General features: G+C 35.3%; 1 protein-coding gene across 5 annotated transcripts in view; it reads left to right on the forward strand.

Moving 5' to 3' along the window:
- DCUN1D1 (defective in cullin neddylation 1 domain containing 1) overlaps positions 1-25767 on the forward strand; it is a 79339-nt gene that overhangs the window by 2131 nt on the left and 51441 nt on the right. The window contains exons 1-7 of one of the 5 annotated variants that reach the window (XM_023750649.1): positions 245-263; positions 2774-2990; positions 4624-4792; positions 7011-7141; positions 17612-17694; positions 17922-18018; positions 19577-22325. In XM_023750649.1, coding sequence (XP_023606417.1) covers positions 2816-2990; positions 4624-4792; positions 7011-7141; positions 17612-17694; positions 17922-18018; positions 19577-19656 — 735 coding nt within the window. In that variant the 5' untranslated portion in view covers positions 245-263; positions 2774-2815 and the 3' untranslated portion in view covers positions 19657-22325. Of the gene's footprint in view, positions 1-244; positions 264-2773; positions 2991-4623; positions 4793-7010; positions 7142-17611; positions 17695-17921; positions 18019-18493; positions 18625-19576; positions 22326-24183; positions 24387-25767 lie in introns of those variants that run through there. The other 4 variants (XM_023750648.1, XM_023750645.1, XM_023750647.1 and 1 more) reach the window with 4 other exon arrangements.

A 25767-nucleotide genomic window follows, 5' to 3' on the forward strand; every position in this document is an offset into this window, starting at 1 on the left:
CACATATACACATTATTTAATACATACACTTTTTTTCAAATAAAATATGACCTGGAATTAAATAAATGTAAATAAATGTATAATGTTGTTATTAGTTTGCGTGGGTAAGATGATTTTTTAATCTTTGTTCCCCCAACTTTCTAATACCTTGCTCTCTGACAGGAAGTCATTAGGAGAGTGAACAGCTCTTTTTGGCTTGCAGAATTGACTTAAGCTGTGTTTTTCCTTCTCTTCAACAAAAGTGGTTCAAGTTCCAGGGAACAGTGCATTGGATTTAATACTTTATGATGAAACCCCAAATAATCCTGATTGTTTTGCTGCCTCCAACAACAATTAGGAGAATGGGGGGAAAGTTATACAAAAGAAGTTGTATCAGGTTTAATTAAAAAATAATTTCCAGGATGTGGCCAGTAGTTACTCTTCTCAGTTAATCTCTGACATCTTATGCATTATACAGTGGTCACTGATGGCCATAGGGACCCTCAATACTTCCCTGTTCTTCAAAGAAGGATTGAAACATGTTAGGATACTATATCTTCCCAGGGAGAAAGGTATAGAAATTTTTTAAAAAAAGTTTTTACTAACAAAAATTGAAATCAAAGTGGCTTCCTTTTAATTAAACAGTATATTAAATAAGACAGGAATCTTCCTTGGGATTTGATTTCATTGTGGGTTTGTTGCAATTGAATTATGTCTTGAAGAATCACTTTTCAAAACGGAAGAATCTTAGACATTTAAGAGATGTGTTGTATAATGGGATATGAGTTACTGGTGTCCAGAGGTGGTAGTTATTAAGGAAGTAACAGAAGGTTAGTGGAGTTATAGTTTCTCCAATTTAATGAACAGAGGTTGAGATTTTAATCTAATTTTAAGCAATAGCATATTTACAGAGAGGAGTATGGCTGGCAGGTCAGACTCCAAGGCATAAACGTTTTTCATGTTTGATTTTTGTATAGTGTTATTTTTACTTTGGGATAGGTGGAAATATATTTTTGGTAGTCTTTTTCCTGAAAATTTCAAAAGGCTTATAAATCTGTACAACAAGTAGTGCGGTTTATATAAGATTACTATGATTTGGATTTATAAGACCTTTCTGTTCTTGTCCCATTTCCACTAATAATAACCTGGATAAGTTTTGAACTAATTCTTTAAACTTCTGGGTCTGTTCTCTCATCTGTACAATCAGGGGGTTGAAGTTTGTGATCTGTCAGATAAAGGATTCTGGGGTTCTCAGATGGTTGCTTATACCATAGGACTCTACCTATTAATGTATGCCATACATACATCCCTTTCCCTCCTTCATTTGCTGTAGAAGCTCAGGAAAAACCCAAGTTTAAAATTTTTTTTCGATTTTTTTTTTTTTAAAGAGAGAGAGAGAGAGGAAGGGGAGGCAGAGAGAGAAAGAAACAAACAAACATTGATCCATTGCCTCCCATACACACCAGACTGGTGATCCAGCCTACAACCCAGGCTATCTGCCCTGACTGGGAATTGAACTCGACACCTTTTGGTGTATGGGATGACGCTCCAGCCAACCTAACCACACTGACCAGGGCTAACCCAAGTATTTTGCTGAGAGATGGTGTTAGGAGACAAGAATAATAGTGGAGAGGCTGACATTCCATAGGAGACTAGCTTGGGTGGGAGAGGAGGGAGAACATGGTCCTTAATAGTGGGAGAGAGTGCAGGGCCTAATTGCCTTGTTTCATTTTGCTTAGGGTTCAGGCCAGATGAGAAATGAATCAGTATCAACATAAGGCAAGTGAGAAAAGGTTATTATTACAGTAGAGAGGCTTTTTGGAGAGAGGCTCTGCTAGGCTCAGGCTAGGGGGGAAAGGTGGTTCTTTCAGGGGGAAAAAGGGAGAATCCTGTTTACCTTTGTTGGAAGGATGCATGGTAGTTCATATTTCAGGGCTTCTGATTTGAATGAAAATACGAAATTTTATTGGTAATTATCTTGGTTTCTGAACACCACCAGGAGAAATAGAAGCTACTCATAGTCTGTTGCTTTCTCACATTTGCTATAAAATAGCAAGAAAACAAGGGGTAGGGTTGGGAGGAGAATTGTATCCTATGTTTTTTATAGTGGGTTTTAGGACTGCAACAGACACCTGTTAATCGCAGTTACCCAGGGTCATTTGCCTGTTCTGGCTGGCTAGATAATGTCACCTTCCCCACCAGTCCTTATATGTATATCCCTTTAGAACAGTGGTTCTCAACCTTCCTAATGCCGCGACCCTTTAATACAGTTGCTCATGTTGTGGTGACCCCCAATTTCATTGTTACAAATTGAACATAATTAAAGCATAGTGATTCATCACAAAAACAATATGTAATTATATATGTGTTTTCCGATGGTCTTAGGCAACCCCTGCGAAAGGGTCGTTCGACCCCCAAAGGGGTCACGACCCACAGGTTGAGAACCGCTGCTTTAGAACTTTGTGCTTGGTCAAGGTTTTGAGAGTAGCTATACTTCCCTTCTACAGCCTTTATACGTGCTCTCAGGATCCACTTTTAGAAGAAATGCAGGATGGTTGAACTTCCTTTGCCTCTGTCCTAGTTTCTTTTCCAAAATGATACTAAATTTTGTGTTTTAGATTTCTTAAAAATTTGTCTTTCTGATTAATAGATCAAAAATAAATCTTGAACTAAAATGTTTTAATAATTTATGAGGAAAAAGTATTGCTGAGTGATTAGTCAGGCATATAGAAATACCACTTTAGTGTTCTGTGATTTTTACATAGTGTTTCAGTTTATTTTCTGGTTTCAATAGAACAAGTTGAAATCATCGCAGAAGGATAAAGTTCGTCAGTTTATGATCTTCACACAATCTAGTGAAAAAACAGCAGTAAGTTGCCTGTCTCAAAATGACTGGAAGTTAGATGTTGCAACAGACAATTTTTTCCAAAATCCTGAACTTTATATACGAGAGAGTGTAAAAGGATCATTGGACAGGAAGAAGTTAGAACAACTATACAATAGATACAAAGGTGAGTGTTTACTTGTAACTTTAAATATTTTGAACCAGGTGTTCCAAAGTTACATGCTGCTTGTGAGAAATAATATATAGAACATATTTATAGGTATTTATATATATGTATAATACATAGAACATATGATATAGGTGGATATCTTAACAGAACTCTGTAGATCTTAGAATTACTTCAAAGAGATCTAAGATAAATTATTTTTCTCTTTTCACTAAAATTTTTTCTTAGCCTCTTTATTTCCTCCCCCATGATAGAGAGGAAATAGAGAAGAGGGGCTGGGGGGTATACTTCCCTTCTACAGCCTTTGAGAAGGGGGGCTGGGGGCCTTCCTTCCCCCCGCCCATTTCATAAAACTCAGCTGAACTGATTTTAAGAAAACCTGCATGATAATTTTAATAACCTTTAAAGAACTTATAAGTAATATACTTTTTAAAATATTTAAACAATACAAAATAGATGATTGAAGAAAAAGTTAATAGTTTCTCCATTTTTTTCTTATTTAGTCTCTTGAGGGAACCAGTATTTAATTCTGGTGTGGATCCTTCCATGTACTTTTTGTTTATGCAGAAATATGTATACACAGTTTAAAATTTTTTTCAAAAATGGGATATTTTATGCATAATTCATTCTCCCAAATCAGAAAAGTCACTTTTTTTTTTTTTATTGTTAGAGATGTTAGCAAAGCACACTTGGCAGCAGCGTATGAGTGCCACTTTCTCCTTGTATTTGTCATTATTTAAAAGTTTTTCTGTCTGATAAGTAAATATTGATAGTTGGTATTTTTCTTTAATTTGAACAACAGATATTTATATTGTTGAGATTAGGATTTAATTGCTGAGTTTATGGTTTTTCTGATACTCTCAAGACGTAATTGCTGTGGTAGAGTGAACTTAGTTTTAAGGAAAAAAAGATTTTTTGTATAGAATACTGTTAATTTAGAATGCTTACTTAAAATATGGATAGGTTCAGTAAAAATCCTTTATCTCTGTATAGACTGTCTGATTTTCTGAATGTGTATGAGTATGGGACATTTTTCATATGAATAAATGAGACTTAAAAATCATGTGTCCATCTGTATATAAAAGTGGGTGGGGCAAAAGTAGATATGCAGTTGTTTGTATGGAAAAAAACAATAATAACACAAGAATGAACTTTGTGTTTTGTGTACTCACAACTATAAACCTACTTTTGCCCCACCCTGTGTATTCTTCTGTTCATCTTTCTATTAGAGTTTATGTTAGTATGTAGCATGAAGTGTGAATCCATCTTTTCACACTTTTATTAAATTTATTGGGGTGACATTGGTTACTAGGGTCATATAGGTTTCAAGTATACATTTCTATGATACATGATCTGTATGTTGCATTGTGTGCTCACTACCCAAAGTCAAACCATCTTCTGTCACCATATATTAGGCTCCCTCCACCCCCCACCACCTCCTGTTCATATTAAGAGTCCTATTTTGAGGGCACATTGGCTTTGAATATTACAGGGGGGAAATATTTAGTAATATTGCTTCGTCTTTGATCTATGTGATTATATTTTAATGGAGCATACAGCATTACCTTTTTAGTTTTAGGAATAGTATAATAAAGTATGGCATTAATTTATTATTGCATTGTTATTTGTGAAGATCCTCAAGATGAAAATAAAATTGGAATAGATGGTATACAACAGTTCTGTGATGACCTGGCCCTCGATCCAGCCAGCATTAGTGTGTTGATCATTGCGTGGAAGTTCAGAGCAGCAACACAGTGCGAGTTCTCCAAGCAAGAGTTCATGGACGGCATGACAGAGTTAGTGTGAGTACATAATTATCAAAGGAAATTAAGGTTCATTACTATGAGAATTACTATGGAAATGAATTATGGTATGAGTTTTTTAATGTAAACATAAATTTGTCAGCCCACAAACATTGTTATAACAGAAATGGGCTAATATGCTAATTCCTTCCCATGTTTTCCAGTTTTCTGGGTTTGTCAAGTTATCTGTACAGTTAGTACAGCCTATTCCATTTGCATTGTACTTATATTAAAATAAATTATTTTAATTACTAATAAAATTACTAATATTTAACATGATATTGAAATGAGCAAGTTTTAAGGTATTTCATAATGTGAGGCTGCAAATTCTGAATTTATGAACAGCTCTTAGAATTTAAAATTTTAGAAGTTACTAATCACTTTTTGTTCAGTTTATCTTGATATCTGATTAGCTTAAATGACTTGGGATAAATAAATTGAAAAGTCATGGGTAGAGGTTTTACTTATGGCCTCTAGTTGTCTGTATTTAATGAGGCTGCAAAAATACTCAGTCTATGGATAGGTAACAGGCTGTCCTTTGTTTTTAGCGGATGACTATTAAATAATAATAGCTAACATTTGTTGAACATTTTTTTATTTCAGGAACTGTGCTAAGTAAGTACTTCACCTACCTCTTCACAATAACTGTGTATGAGAAGTATTTATATCCCCATTTTAGAGATGAGGAAACTGAGGTACAGAGAACTAGAGTTAGGTAGTATTAGAGTCAGGATTTGAACCCAGGCATTCTGACCTTGAGCCTGAGGTGCACTGTAATCAATCAGGGTCCAGACAAGACACAAAAATATATCAGTACTTTGAATAGGTTAAATTTAAAATATTGTGTTATGTAAAAGGAGCAAAAGAAAGCTTTGAGGTATAACAGAGGTTGCAGTTGTAAGAAACTGCCACCACCCTTGGAACTGAGGGAAATGAATAAGCAAGGAACCTAGACACTTAAGAGATCCCCACAGGGATCTCAGAGGAGAGGGCATGGCTGCCGCAGAACACAAAGCCTGTGATGCCTGCCTTGTCTGCCACTCTGATGAAGAAAAAAACTGGCTAGAGGCCACTTGCTGTGGGGCCATGTGAGCTGCCACCATTGGTAAACACTGCTGGGACCTTCCAGCACACTGAAACCCTTGCTCTCTGCAGAAAACAGACTGGGATAAGAAAAGTTCCTTTCCTCTTTCAGCCTTTCATTGCCCTCTGTTGGTAGAACCTAACAGTGAGCCAACTGGCAAGAAAAAGAAAATCTCACAATTTATAGTCCACTACAGATAGTCACAATTTAGGGCAAAGAAGAGTGGGTTTAAAGTTGAGAGGTAATAAATTAATAACTGGCCTAGACACTGTGTTCCACAGCCAAAGCTAGCCCCATCCTGAACTTGCAATTTTCTATGCTAAGACAGATGTTATTAAAACGCACTTTTTTTCTTTTGAAACTGAATTTATGTACAATATGATGAACTTCCAAATCAAAATTTTAATTTACAAATAATGATCTGGGAGGCATTATAAAGAACATAGAAGGAAAATAAAAGCAAAAAGATTAGAAGAAACAGTGGAGTGATTGCTTTTGTAGACTCTATAAGAAATAGAATATTTCTACCTTAAGGCTGTTATATGGAAAATAAGACTAGTACTTGGACCCTTTCAACTCCTTAGAAGTTGAATGCTTTGCAAAAAATAGAAAGAGCTTACTGTGGATTCTAACTTCAGTTGGAAATGGTAGGGCGCTCAGCAGATACTTATACTTTATGTATAAGAAAAAGTAACTTTTCAAGAAAAGTGCATTCTCACCGAAGTAAGAAATTATGCTTTCAGTTAGTTTGGAAGCCTGACATGTGATTTGTTACCATCAAAGGAGTATCTACTACAGTTTAAACTGGTGATTGTTGTTGATTAGTATACATTCTCATCTGTTCACAACAGCTGACTTCTACATTTCAGGTGTGTTAATAGTCCAGTGAGTTATGTAATTAAAAGTAATGACCCATTTCTTTTAAAAATAGTAATTATTTCTAACATTTAATCACTCCAGACCTTTTCTTCCTCTAACTAAACCCATACTTATTTATATAATGTAAAAAGAATGACAGCTGTCTGATTTTTAAAAAGTTCTATGAAATAAAGATAAGCTATCATAGGAATAAGTTAAGTCCTTAATTTATAGTGAAAAAGTTTTATCTTTTATAAACTTAATTTTACAATGTAGATGTGACAGCATAGAAAAACTAAAGGCCCAGATACCCAAGATGGAACAAGAATTGAAAGAACCAGGACGATTTAAGGATTTTTACCAGTTTACTTTTAATTTTGCAAAGAATCCAGGACAAAAAGGATTAGGTAAGAATTTTTAAAAATTATATTTGGGGTTTCAAATACATTCAAATACATTGACAGTGTCACTTTTGTTTTGTAATAGAAAGTTATGTGTTTTGAGCAAAAAATATGAAAATACCAGTTCCTGAAAAGCAATGAGAAACAGTGAACTTCTGGTTACTCGAAAAATACTGAGCACATTCAGAAATAGGGTTGGTTGCCCTGGATATCACATGTGAACCACTGATTTTTTTTTTTTAAAGAACTGTACAGAAAATAAATACTTGTTAAAATTCCCCTGACATATGTATGTCCATTTGTTTATTTCCCAGAAGATATTATAGGGTCTTAGGATCATAAGTTATTTCACTATGGATCTGTAGAATAGCTTTATAGGATTTGTAAATCATAAAATGATTTATTTGGAAACCATAAGAAAGAATTTTAAAAAAGATGATTATCATTCATAATCTTAACCTGAAATAACTACTGTTAACAATTTAGATTAATCTATACTGTATGTAATATCCATACATTTGGCGATGGCAGAGAGAATATGGAACTAAAAGCTACAGTATAATTTACGTTTACCCAGAAAGATTGGACAGTAGCAGATAATATAAAATAACATGTGTGAGGGTTTTAGATAAAAGTGGAAATGAGTAAAAGCTGGAATGGTTGGAGCATGCTTCCTGGGAAGATGGGATGTGACTAAAGGGTTTGCTTTGGCTGGGCAAGGGAAGATAGAAGGTGTTCCAGTGAGAGGGTAGTTATAAATGAGGGTCTGAAACTTGAGAAATAAACTTGACTTTGTGGAAGCCAGAAAATGTTGACTTGATTTTAGTGGTTGTTTGGCAATTAAATTGATGAAACACATTAAGGCTCAGTAACCACAGGCTTCTTTTAAAAACAGGACAGAAAGGTTTAAATTAGAATTTGTGGGCAATGGGGAGGCACTGAAGATTTTGATGATGGCAGTAACTTGCATTGAACATGAGCTTTCAGTATGCCTGGCAATGTGCTAAGGACTTTACATACACTGCCACATTTAATGTTTAACAACTTCATGAAGTTATTATTTCATTCAGTAATTCACTACTTGCACTGTCCCAGGTACATAATAAAAGAGCACTAGCCATTTTGTATCCTTACTTTGCAGATAGGATACTGAGACACAGGTAGGTTAAATAAGTTACCCATTGATTGAAGTGAGTTTGTTTTTTTTATTTTGAATATACAGTAGTTGGAGAGGCTATTAGGAGTCTTTTGTACTAATTCTTCTTTATATTTTACATTGGAGGGGGGGAAAGCATTGAGAAAAAGATATGTGGATAGGGATTAGACCGAGCAAATGATTGAACATTAGTGAGGAAGGGGTGAATGTAGAACGTGTGTATGGAAGAATTGGCCTGAAGAGTGACCAGCCTGAAGCTGGTTTATAACATATCTGTGAAGCAAAATTCTAAACAGCGAAGCCTCATCTCCAACTGATTCTTCAGTCTAGGTTGGATATTCTTACAGAAAAATTTCTCATTTTGCAGATAAAATAAGCTAGTATACTATACCTAGGGTTGGTTTCTCGATCTTATATCTGTGGCCACCAGTTAACTGGGCTATTTTTTCTAGTCTTCTTTTGCTTTCCACACGTAAAAACCAATTAAAGTGTTTAATTTATATGTATATACTAAGATAATTATTTTTGTTATGTTTAGAAATATAACACATTATTTTGGTAAGATTAAACAAAATGTGAATATCAATGATGATTTAAAGGGGATGAATCTATTTCTTACTTATATCCCCTAGCCCTTACTGGAGTACAAGATAAATAATATTTTTGGGTGAATATGTAGTTTTGATATTGAATCTTAGTTTTTATTATATGATGAAAATAAAGCAAAACAACTTTTTTAGCTATTGGATATGTTAATATGATGGTAAATTGGATTTTTAGATTACAGACAAAATTGAGAAAAAGATTATGCAGAAGAATTAAGTTTAAAAATTATGTTTATTCTTTTATCTAGTAGGTATTGAGCTTAAGAAAAATGGTATAGTGTTTTTTGTTTTGCAAGATGAAAAGAGTGCTGAAGATTAGTTATACAACAGTGTGAATGTACCTAACACTACTGAATTGCACACTTAAAAATGTTTAAGATGATACATTTCATGTTATGTATGTTTAACCACAATTTTCAAATTTGTTTTTAAGCTCCTCCAAGCCATAGAATGTACAACAGAGTGAGCCCTAATGTAAAATACGGTATTTAGCTAATAATATATCTATATTGGCTTATCAATTACAAGATGTTAAAAATACTGGAAATGAGGGGAAGGGAGAGAGAGGTTTTGGGGAACTCTCTGTACTTTTCCCTCAATTTTTCCCATAAACTTGAAATTAAAACTAAAATTGTCCTAATTAAAAAAAGAAAACTGTAATAAAAGTAAGTCATAGTTTCTCTTTTTGTTTTGCAATGGTGTTGGATGTCAGGAAATGTAATGACTTGTTTAGTTGAAGAACTTGATTAAAAAGAAAACAGTTTTCTTGACAGCCTTTCCAAGGGTTTACAGGGCTCATATATTGAAGTGTATTTGGCAGAGAGTAATTAGAAAATCATAGGAGAGGAAGTGAGGTCCAAAACAAATTGGCAAAGACTAACAGTGACAGCACTGTGGTTTATTCATATACTAGAGGCCCGGTACACCAAATTCATGAACTGGGGGTGTCCCTCAGCCCAGCCTGGGCCCTCTCACAGTCCGGGACTCCTCGCTCTTTACCGCCTGCCTGCTTGCCACTCCTTACCACTCGGCTCGCTGCTCCTTAGCGCTGCTGCAGAGGCAGGAGAGGCTCCTGCCACTGCTCTGCACTTGCCAGCTGTGAGCCCTGTGGGAGCACACTGACCACCAGGGGGCAGCTCCTGCATTGAGCATCTGCCCCCTGGTGGTCAGTGCACATCATAGCGACTGGTTGTTCTGCTGTAACAGTCACTTAGGCTTTTATTATATAGCAGGGGTCCTCAAACTACAGCCCGTGGGCCACATGCAAATACAAATATTGTATTTGTTCCTGTTTTGTTTTTTTACTTCAAAATAAGATATGTCCAGTGTGCATAGGAATTTGTTCATAGTTTTTTTTTAAACTATAGTCCGGCCCTCCAACGGTCTGAGGGACAGTGAACTGGCCCCCTGTTTAAAAAGTTTGAGGACCCCTGTTATATAGACTAGATCAGCCGTGGGCAAACTACGGCCCGCGGGCCAGATCCAGCCTGTTTGAAATGAATAAAACTAAAAAAAAAAAGACCGTACCCTTTTATGTAATGATGTTTACTTTGAATTTATATTAGTTCACACAAACACTCCATCCATGCTTTTGTTCTGGCCCTCCGGTCCAGTTTAAGAACCCATTGTGGCCCTCGAGTCAAAAAGTTTGCCCACCCCTGGACTAGAGGCCCAGTGCACGAATTCATGCATGGGTGGGGTTTGACCAGCCCGCCCCAATTGGGGCTGATCGGGCCAGGCTGGCTGGGGCGAGGAGCCGCGGGCAGTTGGCGGGCCAGCCCTGCCCATGATTGGGGTAGGGGGGACTGATTGGGGGCAGGGTCACCCGGGGGGAGGGGCTGCAGGTGGTTGGCTGTCCCCACCCCCTGGTTGAACTCCTAGTCGAGGGGACAATTTGTATATTAGCCTTTTATTATATAGGATTATTATATAGGATAGCTGTGCTAGTGATAGAGCTGGTGTTTCCATTTTTTGTCATTGTCTATAACCTTATTTCTTTTTACAGTAGGATGGGGTGCTTCCTTTATCACCATCTGCTTCAGTCACCTACAATTTCTGATAGTCTTCTGAATCTTAAATTTTTGAAAGGGACTTCATAAGTTCTCTATTAGATCTAAAGTAGCATCCGTACCTGATGTTCATTTAGCTTTTACTTTTGAACATACGGAAAGTGGGCATTTTGTTTTAGGAAGTGGTCCATTCTCTTCACTGGATACGCTTATCACACAGTTCTTCCTTACAAGCTAACATCTTTGTCTTTATAGCTTCCATCATTGCTCTTATTTGTCCTCTACACACAGAGGAAGTCTAACCTTAAAAGGTCACTATCACCCTTCTCCTTTGTTCCAGGTCAGTATCCCAATTATTTTAACTATTCATTTGAGGAGACCTTTATTATTCCTGTTACTGTCCCTTGTAGTCTTTCAGTTTCTTTCAGAATAGAGCTCTTGAAGCTGAACATAATACTTCAGACCGAGGCTGTTTAATGTAGAACACCGTGAGTCTGTTATTTCTTGTGGGACTGATTGTTTATTTGGTCAAAAATGACATTTGTTCTTTAGCGACCCTGTCATTTTGAGGACCATCCTGAACTTTAGACTAAAGTCTGTAGGTTATTTTCTTGTAAACTGTGGTTTTCAGGTAGAATCCTACACCTGTTAAATGGTTAAAAAGTTTTTAACATTGTTAAACATTTACTTTAATATTTAGGAATAATTTTATTGATTGTTTTTGAAGTGTATTTTCATCTATAAAATCCTCTTTGGCTCTTGTAACAACCCTTTCTGCTAAGTAAAAAGAAACCTGTTATCCTCTTTTCATGATGAGGAAAATCACGTTAGAGAGGCTGACTTATTAAAAGCCCATAACTTTAGAGTTATGTGAGAACTGCGATTCAACCTCAGATCTGACTGCAATTTTTGCATTTTTAAAATTACACTGTGTTATGCTAACTGTAGATATTTCTAAGTAAATGAAAACATTTTGAATAGGATTTTTAATCACTATTCTGTCCTCCCTAGTGAGTTGGCAACATTTTGTTTCCTGTAGGGACAGTGTTTGGATCCAATCTTAATTCATTTTCATGTTCATCTGGCACTCAGTTGATCATCTTTTATGAAATCCCACATTGGCCTTTTGATTCTACTTGAAAGAATGACACAGGGATTACCTCTGTTTGCGTTTTTTTAAAAAAATATATTTTATTGATTTTTTACAGAGAGGAAGGGAGAGGGATAGAGAGTTAGAAACATCAGTGAGAGAGAAACATCGATCAGCTGCCTCCTGCACACCTCCTACTGAGGATGTGCCCGCAACCCAGGTACATGCCCTTGACAGGAATCGAACCTGGGACCTTTCAGTCTGCAGGCCGACGCTCCATCCACTGAGCCAAACTGGCTAGGGCTCTGTTTGCATTTTTAATTTTACTATAAGGGCTTGTCTCTTTTTCTCTGCATTTTCCTTCTATTCTAACTGCTTTTATTTCTTTTTATCTTATTATTGAATTTGTTCTTTTCAATACTGCTTTAGAATCCATAATAATACATTTTTTAAATTATTTTTAAAAAAGTAATAGTAAGGAACTTATTATTTACCACGCCCCATTTTAAATGTTTTATATGTATTAACTCATTTAATCCTTAACAACAACCTGTGGGAGTACATACAATTATTTTAAACTGAATTAGAGACGTGAATTCAGTTGTCCAAGATCATTAACTAGTGCTAGAGTTGAAATTTAAGAGGCTGAAACTATGTTAAAGCACTTCTCTCTAGTTAGGCTATTCTCTCTGTCACTCAAACATTTCTGTCTAAAGACACTTTTTCTTGTGCTTGTGGCAGTTAACATTTTATCTCTGTTCAACTTAATTTTATCCCTGTTTCAACTCTTAATTTTAACTTCTTTTTGAGTATTCCTTTTTCATTCAACATTTATTGACTGCTTAACTCTGAGAGCATGGTGTCAGGAGCATCTTAAGTCTTCTGTTTGGGTGAGTTTGCAAAGTCTCTCAAAGATTGAATTACACAGTTTCAAGGACAAAAGAAAAAGAAGTCATCTCTAATATGGAGAGAGATGGAGCACCTTTGAGAGTTAAACTGCTAGTAAGTTCATTTGACTAGAGATGTAGATCTTATCTGAAGGCAATAGAAACTGAAATCATTGTAAACATCCTATATAATAAAAGCCTACTATGCAAATTGTCCCCTCTGGAGTTCAACTGCTTGCTATGATGTGCACTGACCACCAGGGGCAATGCAGAACATGGTGGGCTTCAGCAACATGGTGCTGGCAGCGGGTGGCAGTGGAGGTGCTGCCAGCCCGATGGGCTCTGATGAGAGCAGGACCGTGGCAGGATGGTGGAGCAGGTGAGCAGGCGGCACCAGGCCATGGCGGGGTGCCAAGTGGGGCTTTGGGGCTGTGAGGCTGGGGGCTTGAGCTGGGGCTGCGAGCCTGGGGACGGGAGCTGGGGTCTGATCCCTGCAGGCCACCCTGAGGGACCCCACCTGTGCACAAATTTGTGCACCAGGCCTCTAGTTTTTCAATAAAAATTTTTGAGCTGTTTTAGGCTTACAGCAAAATTGAGCAGAAAGTACAGAGATTTCCCATATACCTCCTTTCACACATGCTTAGCTTCTCCCATTATTAACCCTCCCCTCTCTACCCCCAAGCATTATCACCCAAAGTTCAAGTTTACATTAAGGTTCATTCTTGGTGTTGTACATTTTGTGGGTTTGGACAAATATGTAATGACTTATATCCACCATTATAGCATCATGCCCTAAAAATCCTCTCTGCTCTGTCTACTCATCCTTTCCTCCATCCTAATCTCTGGCAACCACTGATCTTTTTACTGTCTCCATAGCTTGCCTTTTCCAGAATGTCATACAGTTGGAATTATACAGTATGTAGCCTTTTCAGGTTGACTTCTTTCACTTAGTAATATTAATATGTATTTTCCTCCATGTCTTTTCATGGCTTAATAGCTCATTTTATGTTAGCACTGAATAATATTCCTTCATCTGGATGTACCACAGTCAATATATCTGTTCACCTTCTAAAGGACATCTTGGTTGCCTCCAAGTTTTGGCAGGAATAAAGCTATTGTAAACATCTGCGGGCAGGTGTTTGTGTAGACATAAGTTTTCACTTTGTTTGGGTAGATACCACAGAGTGTGATTGCTGGATCTTATGGTAAGCATATATTTAGTTTTATAAGAAACTGCCAAACTGTCTTCCAAAGTGGCTGTACCATTTTGCATTCCCATCAGCAATGAATGAGAGTTCCTGTTTCTCCAAACCTTCGCCAGCATTTGGTGTTATCAGTGTTTGGGAGTTTGGCCATTCCAAAAGGTGTGTAGTGGTATCTTGTTGTTTTAATCATTGAAGAATTTAACATGGAAGTGACACCAAATTAATATGCCTGAAAGCTTCATTTGAAAGCACTGTTGATCCTTTAAAAGGAGTAAGGGCAGAACTAGAGGGAGAGACTGGTTATGAAGCTGTTGCAGTGATTTAGCTAGACATGAAGATGACCCTAGTATAGGCCTTGCCAGTGGAGATGGAGAAGTTAGAATGAGAGAGCTTCAATTGGAAGTATGTAATGAAGAAGAGAGGGGTTTCCCTACATTTCTCAACACACTTAAGGGATATTTGGAAACGTGGGGGATGTCTATTGGGTGTCATGACTGAGGGTTTCTGCTGACATTAGGGGGATGCTAAATGTCCTGCAGTACATAGGACAGTTCCTCAGAATGAGACGTTTCATTGAGAAACACTGTAGGGTGATGCTATTTATTAAGAGAAATGGAATAGCAGGTCTGTAGAGGTGAGATAATGAGTTAAGTCTGAGCCCTATTGAATTTGAGTTTTTTTGTGGCTAACCATTTGAAGATGTCCTTAGCCAGTGGTTCTCAACCTTCCTAATCCCACGACCCTTTAATACAGTTCCTCATGTTGTGGTGACCCCCAACCGTAAAATTATTTTCGTTGCTACTTCATAACTGTAATTTTGCTACTGTTATGAATCATAATGTAAATATCTGATATGCTATATGTGTTTTCCGATGGTTGTGACCCACAGGTTGAGAACTGCTGCTTAGGCAATTAGATATATGAATCTAGAAAAATAGAGATAGAAGTTTCAGATTTAGGAGTTATTAGTGTGAAAAAAGGTAAAGGTTTGAAAAATCTGAGGGAAGTAGAAATGGTTATTGCTGACATAAAGTGTTAGAGAACACCGACATTTAATGGATGAATGGAGGAAGAGGAGCCTGTAAAAAGGAGTAAGAAGGCTAGAGAGGACAGAGGAAAGTCAGTAAGGTGCTACCATTAAAGCTGAAAGAAGTTCCATCTGGGAGGTGTGCTCTGTTCTGTCAAATATTGCAGAGGGCGAAGTAAATTAAGGACATAAAAGTGTTTACTTGGGAACCAAAAGGGTGTGGTAACCCTCCAGAGGTCACTTTTAGTGGAGTGAGTTGCAGAGGTAGAGACTGGTTTATACAATTAAATAGTGTGTGGGAGGTGAGGAAATGGGGTAATGACTGTAGATGACAAAAAGTTCTCTTTTACAACCTGAACTTTCAAACATCAGACATGTACACTCCTATTCTTGTCAGAGTCGTAGGTTAGGTATTAGCTGACAAATGGGCATTTATAGGTGTCTCATGTTTTGCAGTTATTTGAATATTTCATTGTTTCTCATTCTTATTTTGTTAAAATTAGTTAAAAAGAAAAAATGTAACACTAATGAGCTTAGTTCTTATACATTTAATGCATTTGAAGTGCAGAAGAAAATTATTAAGCATATTAATAACAGCAGATCTTGTTCTGCTTGCTAATAACAGCAGTTTTACTTTTAACTGCACTTAAAGCTTGACAATTGGTTGGTAAAGAAAAGGACAAAATGAAAGAACCTGGAAGGAATTTTGGGTATAGAGCTTTACAGACTACAAAGATTAAAAAGGAATTGTGATGGGAATTGGTGGTGTCATATTTCTAGTTCTCTTAAAACATGGGGACCTGAGTTTGACTTTCAGACATGTTTTAGGAACACATTACGTATCACAGTAGGAGATTATCTGTGAAGGGAAGGAGAAGGAGCATAGCTAGTAAGGTAATGAAAGACCCAAGAATTACTTTTTAAACATAGCTGATAACCTGAGGGGGAAAGCCAGAAGAAGGCAAAGTTGAAGATGTAGGAAGGGAGGAAAATTAAAAGACAATAGACAAGATTCCTTGAAGAGGCAGGGTGGTATTGGATCCAGAATAGTGGTGCTAGGGGCTTATCTTTGGATAGGAGGAAAAAACTCCATTGAGTTTAAAGGAAGGTAAGTACATTTGCACGTGGGACCATAGGAAGTGGCATTCATTCAGCAGTTTCTCAATAATTGCTGTGTGTTTCAGTCTGCCAGTTTGCGTATATGTAGTCCCTGTCCTTGAAGTGGTTGAGATCCTATGAAGATGGGATTTTTTTTCTCCTTATGGCCTTTTTATATTTTCCTTTAAGATGGGATGTGAGTCTTTTTGGAGTCCTTCCTAGTCTCTCATGATTCCCCAGATTATCAAGAGTGTTTTGGAGATAATATCTAAAAAGACTTTTAACACATTGCACACCAGTAGTTTTATTGCTAGCTTTACCCAGTGGCCAGATAAGTTTCTATTGAACGAATACAAAAAAACATTTTACAAAATATCATACTTTAAAAAGATATTAGCTTGTAAGAACATGTAATAAATAACTTCAAAATGCAATGGGTGTTTAATTTTAAGGCATGCCTTTAACATTTATGTAAAACACTGTGTAATAGGAAAACACGAGAATGCTCATGATCTGCCCGCATTGTGTTAAGTTACTTAGGATGAAATTTTTCCTGAGCTGGAAATGTAAATTTACTCATTAAAGCTTGGTACTTTAACTGCTTTAGTTCCTTGAAAGAAATGATGGGTCTTTCTCTCTGTCATATGACAGGAATACGTCTTTGTCATGTGGCAGTATTGCTTCTTTACCCTTTTCTGCTATAATCATAATTAAATGGGCATTATATAATTTCATCAAATTTTTAATTTTTAAATAAAAATTAATAGTCTCCTCGAGGACAGGATCAGAGAGCTAACATCTTGGAAAATTGGTTAGGATTGTATATAGAAATTCTTTGCATTACAACTGTAGGTGTAAGTCAGTGGTTCTCAACTAGGGGCAATTTTATCTCTCAGGGGACCTTTGACAATGTCTGGAGACATCTTTGGTGGTCACCACCAGGGATAGGATGGAGCTGATACTGTCATCTGGTGGTTAGAGACCAGGGATGCTGCTATTGCTACAATTCATGGGGCATCCCTCCACAACAAAAAATTATCTGGCTCAAAATGTCAAAAGTGCTGAGGTTGGGTAATACTGGTATGCATTAACATTTGAGTACTGATGAACTAGTCAGGCATGCTTATTACATTATCTAATTGAAACTTCAGATACACCCTTTGAGGTAAGTGGTATTCTTCTTGCCCCGATGGACTGTCCATTGGTGCCCAGGATACAAACCTTGGGCTTATTTCTTTCAGGGAATTTTAATATGTAAGTATTCAGAACACACGGGTTAGTGTTTTCTTTTAGGTGTTTTTTTTTTTTTTTCAAGTCTGTCTTTGGTCTCACCTGTTTTTTTTTGTTTTTAAGGACAGATATTCATGGCATTTGACATAATTTATTTTTAATATTACAGATCTAGAAATGGCCATTGCCTACTGGAATTTAGTGCTTAATGGAAGATTTAAATTCTTAGACTTATGGAATAAATTTTTGTTGGTAAGTTCATGTTTTCTGCAGTTCCTTGTTTTCTCTAAAGTTTTGTTTTGTTTGAAAATAAATATTTTAAAGCATGATTGACTCTTATCAGAGCATGTAATGAACATAGAATGAGAAATTTGATTAGTAAAATTTCTATACACAAATTGGTTTGCATTCTTGTATTTAGTATCATCTGGACTTAAAAAAAAAAAACCTTTTTAGTGATTTGGATTTTTTTCAAATAGGAACATCATAAACGATCCATACCAAAAGATACTTGGAATCTTCTTCTAGACTTCAGTACAATGATTGCAGATGACATGTCTAATTATGATGAGGAAGGTAATAAAAAGTTTTGCCCTTCCAGTTTTTTGTTTTTACCTGCCTTCTTTTATCATATACTTTTGAACTTCTTGTCTACTTCTGTTTTTCTTGGAGTTGGATTTCCCTCTTCTGAGCTTTTATTTGTGCTCTTCTAAATGTATGGAATGCCTTCATTTCTTTATCAATCTATAGTTTCTTTAAATACCAACTTAGTAGTCATGTCTTCCAGAAAGGCATGAGTAATTTTCATTCATGTTTAGAGATTTTCAGTTTATTTTAGGAAACCTGTTCTCTTAGGAAAGTACTTTTATACTTATATGTATATCTTTTATTTATTATGTGTTTGTCTTATCTCTGAACTTGGAATATTAAACTCCTTAAGTTTAGTGACTTTGTCTAATTTGAAATGTACTTCAGCTGCCTACTATAGTACTATTGGCATTCAATAAATATCCACTGATTAAATGCTTTTCTGTTATTTCTTCATGTAAAGATGATGATGCTACCATCTACTACCTGTTTATCTAGAAGTGGCAGTGATTTACATTGACTTCTTCATACATACCGAGTCCCCCCTTGAAAATTAGCTGGATCTGTTTTTGAGATTGTTGAACAGACAGAGGTGTTCTTTGAGAAATCTCCAGTGACCTTGGCCTCCTTGAAAGTGTCTTGGAGCCATTCATATAATCTAACCAGAGATGGTCTTTATTCTCTCTTTTCATTGTAATTTATAGTCTTCACTAAAAAGTAAGAAAAGCCTAGTCTTGCATATGAATGATAATTGTGCTGCTAGGCTTTACAGGAAACTGAAAACTTTCTGATTTAGAGGTTGGCATGTGAATGTATAGAGGCGTACAGTTTAAAATTTTTTAGTATTTATCATGAAAAGGATAGATTTGGATACTTGCTGTTAATTTTCTTAAGATTTTTTTGTAAGATTTCCAAAAAATGCCTGAAAATTTGTTTCCTCCTACCCACTATTCTTTCAGCACTTGGCAGCATGCCAGTATATTATGGTCATTCCTAGGTTGCCAGTTTTAACCAAATTACTGCAGTGGCCTGACTTCAGTGGCTTTCAGAAAACCATATTATTATTATTATTATTATTTAAAAAATATTTTTATTGATTTTAGGAAGGAAGAAAGGGTGAGGGGGAGAGAGAGAGATAGATGAGAGAGAATCATTGATCGGTTGCCTCCTGCATGCCCCACACTGGGGATGGAGCCTGAAACCTGGGCATGTTCCCTGACCAGGAATTGAACCATGACCTGGTTCATAGGTCGACACTCAACCACTGAGCCACTCTGGCCAGGCAAACCGTATTATTGATAGATTACCAGAAGAGTTATTCTTATCACTCGAAAAATGACCAAGTGTTAGAATAATAGAGCAGAGAGAATACAAGAAAACTTTACATAGAAACTCTATAAAGCTTGAATTTTGAAAGTCCTATCAATGGGAATATTTATAATGATACTTTATTATGTGGAAGGTAAAATATAAAGGAACCTATTAAAATGTTAGTCTTATTCCTGCTTTTCTTTCTTTCCTTCCTCCCATATATTTTTCCCCCTAGGAGCATGGCCTGTTCTTATTGATGACTTTGTGGAATTTGCACGCCCTCAGATTGCTGGGACAAAAAGTACAACAGTGTAGCACTAAAGGAACCTTCTAGAATGTACATAGTCTGTACAATAAATACAACGGAAAATTGCACAGTCAATTTCTGCTGGCTGGACTGAACTGAAGATCAATCCTCCTAATTCAGACTGAGGGTTGAGACAAAACTTTAAGGATACATCTTGGACCATATCGTATTTCATTCTTCTAATGGTGGTTTGGGCTTGTCTTCTAGTCTGGGCCGCTCTAACCATTTATAATTCTACATTGTGGATTTCATCTTATATCTGTGGACCATCCTAGTTTATTCTCCCATAAGTCTTAGAAGCTTTATGGTGATTATTTTGAGGTTTCCATTCTTGCATAAAGCACAATGCTGTCTTCATCAGAAAACAGTTTGGCATAAGAATTAAACATGAACATCACAAACAATTTATAAAAACTTCTTAAATATATGCTTTGGGCTAGTTGCAAAGACTATGCTAATAGCACTTCCAATGAGAGTGATATATTTAAGTGTACCAGATCTGGAATGGTGTTTTGGTTTGGGGGATTTTTTTTTTCCTGGAAAATCACATGTATTGTTGATGTGAGTAGAGAATCTGATGAAAAAAATGTCAAAATAACCAACGTGAAAATTTTTTAGGATAACTTCTTGTGCCTACCTGAAAAATTTATTGTGTTTCAGACCCTCGATTTCAAAAGGTCCCACAGACCTACTCTACTTACCTATGTTTATATATAGTTGTCCTACAGGGAGCTTTTATTTAGAAAATGTCTGCATAATGTTAGATTCTACTGTCTACATTCTGCAGCACATAATTGGATTTCATTATGATTTTGAAATGCTTATATGCCTGTTGAATAAGTTAAACTATTTAATTTGTTTTGAATGTTTTAGATTGCTACACAATACAATATTCTAAATTTAGGCATGAGGGTTTATTTTATTTTTTTAGCACACCATGGAACAAAAATGAAATTTTCTTAATTTATAAGAAGATAGTAGGAATTAAATTTTGAAAATGGTTGTGAATGAGCCATGACGTTCAATCCTCATAGGTACTGCTTTTTCAGACAAATAGTCCATTTTTGATGACCTTATTTTGTTGAAACTGCTTTAACTGCTAATCACTGTGGTTGCCAAATACTTCAGGAGCAAAGATTTTCCAGCAAGCATGCACTTGATGCAAAATACCAATCTGGCTTCTATTTTTGTAAATTATTCAGTCTCTTTACTGTTTTTGTTTCACTCAAATTTGATGTTTTCACGTCAAAGCAGAATTCTATCTTGTATGTATTATATTCATTACAAGATCTATGAACTGCTTTTATGCTGAAAATGCTGATTTTCCTGTTCACTTCCTAACACATGAAGGAGGATTTATTGCTTTTTAAAAGATTTCTGTAAGGTAGGTTAAAAAATGTAAAACTTCAAATGTTGGATGCCTATGGACTTTAACAGGAATAGGTTTTGCTTGGTGTATCCATGCACTCTCTAAGATCTAATGTTGAAATTATCAAAGGAATGTACTTCAGATTAGCAGTACGTTTTAGATGTGGAAATGATTTTAAGAACAATGACATATTAAGACCACTTTTTATTTACATAATTTTGAAGTTGACTAGGAAGGTTTCCCACAGATCTTATATTAATATTCCAATCATATTCTTCCAAAAGAAAAATTTGAAAATTTCTATTCAGGTTACTGGAATTGGTTATTTGAAAAAAAAAAAATAGGAAGAAAAAAGAAGAATCCTGCTGCTTCCCTTTCAAGTATATCCTGATTTCATATTTGTAAATATAAAGAGGAACTTCAATTATGAAAAAATTTAAAAGATATATGTATTATTTTGTTTCCTGTCTTGAAGATTTTGAGTTATGGTATTGTTTTCAGATAGATTAATTCAAGTATGCGGTGTCTTGAAATGAGATCCCATTCGTTTTTTCCCCCTGTTATAAATTGTTTTTCATAAAAGTCTGATATTGGTTCATGGCCTAGTGCCTTGGGGTTTTACAGACTTTTCCTTTTAAATGTAAGACCTTTTCAACAAAATAGTATTTGTCATCAGTTTGGTACTAAACATTTATAATTACTGTGTAATTATAAACAAAAATACATAATCTTTGAATATAATTATGTAGCATAAAAGTTAAGGTTGTTCACTCTATGATGGCATCTTAGAATTAAACAATATTATTTCTAGGGCTGAAAAGAAGACTGATTTAATGTGGTATGATTACTCTGAGGATAAATGTCTGGTTACAGGGAATATTCTGTACTAAAAATGCTTACACGTATGGTTGTGTGTGTGTGCATGCATGTGAGTGCATGTCTGTGAGAAAGAGGTTGAAAGACGCACGCACGCACCCACGCATGCACGCACTTGAATTGCTTTAATTCATTAGTGTTTCCATTTTCATTCTGGTAAACTCCCCATGCTGATTCTTTGTTTTAAACTGAACCACAGGTACAGTTTCCTCTTTGCCAAATGTCAAAACAGGTACACATTTTAAAATATAATGCTTTTAAAATACTAAAGTGTATAAAATTAGAAGTGCCCACATATAAAAATACTTGAGATCAAGATTATCTTCAGTGACTATCACCGGCATATCTCTGTAAGTTCAATTGTGTTCCTTACAATCCCTGTCATATTACAACAGAGGCAATAAAAGCTTCAGTGAAATTGCCATGCCTAAATCTTTTCACACATTATTTCAGTGTAATATTTTTAAAGACTAAAATATACCTGAAACTTATCCAGGAAGAATAATTTCCCTGGAAAGAGCATTGTAATGGCAAGTTTTAGGGAGAAAAGACATGCCAAGTCTTGTTTACTACATTTAAAATGTTTACAGCTATACTGGGCTGCTTTATTTAATTAACAGTACTGTAGTTGTGTAATATGGCATTGTAAGTATGTGTTCTTCATTAGACTTTTTAAAAAAAGTTTTAATGAGAGAAAGTAAACTTAATAAAATACATGGGAAATCTTTTATATAATATCCTTACTGGGGAATTCTTATTTAAGCAAGGTATACTATTTTTTTCCTCAGAAAGACTTAAGTGAATGAAGTGTTCTATTTTTTATTTGATGATAAGAAGTTTGAGTAGTTGTAGCTAGTTTAATGTGCACTTTGCTTAGATTTTTTTAAAAACATGTTACTATTAAGACTACGTATTGTAAACCTTCTGTAACTTACTTATGAATGACAGAAGAAAGTTAAACCTAATGAAATAATTTTGGAATAAAAAAAAAGAAAGTGGTGCTGGGGAAATTTATTATAGTTCACAAAGTATGCCTTTGTAAACCTGAATCAACTTTTAGCAAGAATTAATTTATGTAGTTCTAAATGTTAATTTGTGTATATTTAATAGAAAATACTTATTTGGCACCTCAGCAGTTTTCTTTAAATGTTTATACTTTTAACAATATGATTTATATTGAATACATAGATGTTTTGATAAGATTTTATCAAATTTGGTAATGTAATGCTAAAATGTTTTTAAAATGTGAACTATTTAACATATATCTTAATAACTGAGGACACAATACTTGGATTGTGATTTCTACATAATGTGATAATTAGGGTTCAAATTATGGCTCATCATTTAATTGATTATAAACAAGTATATTTCTGAACTCTTGCCTCCATTTTTACAACCATATAGCAATAATTTCTATTTTTATTTTATAAAAATGTGAAGTTCTATATTACAATACCTTTACCTTTGATTTCTGAGGGGGAAGGGATTTATATTTGACAGTTTAGATAAATTTGAAAATTCGTAATAGTACACGCTCCTTTCCCAGGTTTATCCTTACTATTTGTTGCCATTTTGGTTGAATACTTGGCTTGATTTGTATCTGATTCTGGAGGCAGATAATGCTGCTGTTTGTTTTTCTAATCTCAATACAGTTACATAAATGGTTTTACCAGAGCATTCTTGCCATCCTATTTTCTTAATGGCCTGTTGGATAATTGGCATTTCCTGCTGACCAGCTAATTTATATGACAACTTTCCACTGGGTTCAATGTTTTGTGTTAATGTGGCTTTTGACTTTGGTTGACTTTTTTTTTTTTAAATGTCATAAGGAGGGAAATTCTGATAAAAGATGCACAGCGTTTGTTGTAGTAGATGAAATTCCTGAAAGCAATGTCTTTATTTATGGAATTTTAAAGGCATATTATTTTGTAAATCATTATAATTATCTATTTTTAAAATTGAGATTATAAAACGTGTATTTTAATTTATATATCCAAGTTTTTCTTATGAGTTTTGCTTAAGTATGTTTTATTTGTTTTGTATTTATGCTGTGCAGAAATCAATGTTGCTTGTCCTAGAACATTGGTTTTTAAGCCATACCTTAAGGCTGCTGTATTTCTTGAGGTTGGGCCATAGCAAGCAGGCTGGCTCTTCTTCCACTTCATCTGTAGCTTTTTACTTTAATCCTTGTAGAACTTGGCATTACATATGAGATTTTTTGGGGGGGAGGGGAAAGTGTTTGGTTAAATTTTTTTTAATGGCTGGCTTAGAGGGAAATCCTCTTCCACAGGTTTTTCAGTGGACTGGAAAGAGATGGAATCAAACTGAAATTAAAGCTGGCCTGGTCATAGAAGACAGCACTGCTCTGAAAAGAAGAATCAGATCATTTTAAAGCAAAAAATAATTTGAACCGAAATAATGAAAAGAAAGCTTGATTTAAAATAATAAAAAAATTTGAAACTTATCAGAGGCAGCATGTGAGTAGCTTAATGACCAAATTTTTTTAAAAAAGGATAATGCTCATTTTATATTTAAAAAATATATATATTAAAATTTTATTTCAGATTATGAAATATTCTAAGAAAATTAGTATCTAATGGAAAACTTGGGCACTAACAAATGGATGTTTCACTAAAAGGAATACTGTGGGGCATAAGATTAGGAGAAAACACAGTGGCTAAGAGAAAAGGCTAATGTAAGCTGCAGACAGTGATTTGTTAACATTACACATAGCTAAAAGTAATATTTTGCTCAGTAAGGTTTAGAGATGTGTGTACTTGGAATCCTTTAAAAATAGCATGTTTTGTTTTTAAACAAATGCTAATGATATTCTTAATCCTGATAATATATTCGTTGTACTGAAGTTTCAATGAATAGGTTGTCAGCCAGAGCTTTAAAATAGTCATTCTTAAGAGTTTGTTGTACTGTACTTTAAAAATATAGCTTTATTGAAGTATAATTTATATGCCATAAAATTCACCCCCGTAAGTATACGATTTAATTACAAATTTATAGACTGTACAGTCATCATCACAAACTAGTGTTAGAACATTTCCATCAGCCATAAAAGTTCCCCTCATGCTCCTTTGCAGTTAATTACTGCTACTAGCTCCAGCCCTAGGCATCCACACCGATCTGTTTATAAATATTCCCTGTCTAGAAACTATATAAAAATGAAATTCATACAATTTGATGTCTTTTGTATCTGGCTTCTTTCAGTTGGTCTATTTTTGAGGTTCATCCATGCTGTAGTATATACCTGTACTTAGTTCCTTTATATAGTGTTCCACTGTATGCATAGTCTACATTTTGTTTATCCATTCACCAGTTGATGGACGTTGGATTGTTTACATTTTTGTTATGAATGGTATGAATGTTTATGTACATGTCTTTGTGTGGACGTATGTTTTCATTTCTCTTAGGTAGATTCCTAGGAATGTAATTGTTACATTGGTTGGAAATTTATGTTTAACTTTCTAAAAACTATCCAACTGTCTTCCATGTGTCTATTGGATGTGCAATTTGGGTGAGTATGAGGTGGCCTGGGAGATTGCTATAAAATTATAATAGACATGTATTTACCTGAAGGTAGTATTTTCTGTAGCCAGTGGGGGTAGTTATACTCTTCCAGTGGCAGTTCTGGTCCTGGAGTGAACTCTGGTGAGATGAACTGCGTAGGTGTGGAGTGGTGCTGATGGCTGGTGCTTTGTGCTATTGTGTGTATCATGGTTGGTTGATACAGCTACTTAGCCTGTGACTGGTGGTATTACATTGACAAATAACTGCATGGATATGTCACACCCTCATTATTAAGTTTCCCAGAGCTCTTGCTCTGAGATGACTGGGAATTCTTAATAAAAATTTAGTTGGTAGT

Source organism: Myotis lucifugus, unplaced genomic scaffold (genome assembly GCF_000147115.1).
Source record: "Myotis lucifugus unplaced genomic scaffold, Myoluc2.0 scaffold_14, whole genome shotgun sequence".
NCBI lineage: Eukaryota > Metazoa > Chordata > Mammalia > Chiroptera > Vespertilionidae > Myotis > Myotis lucifugus.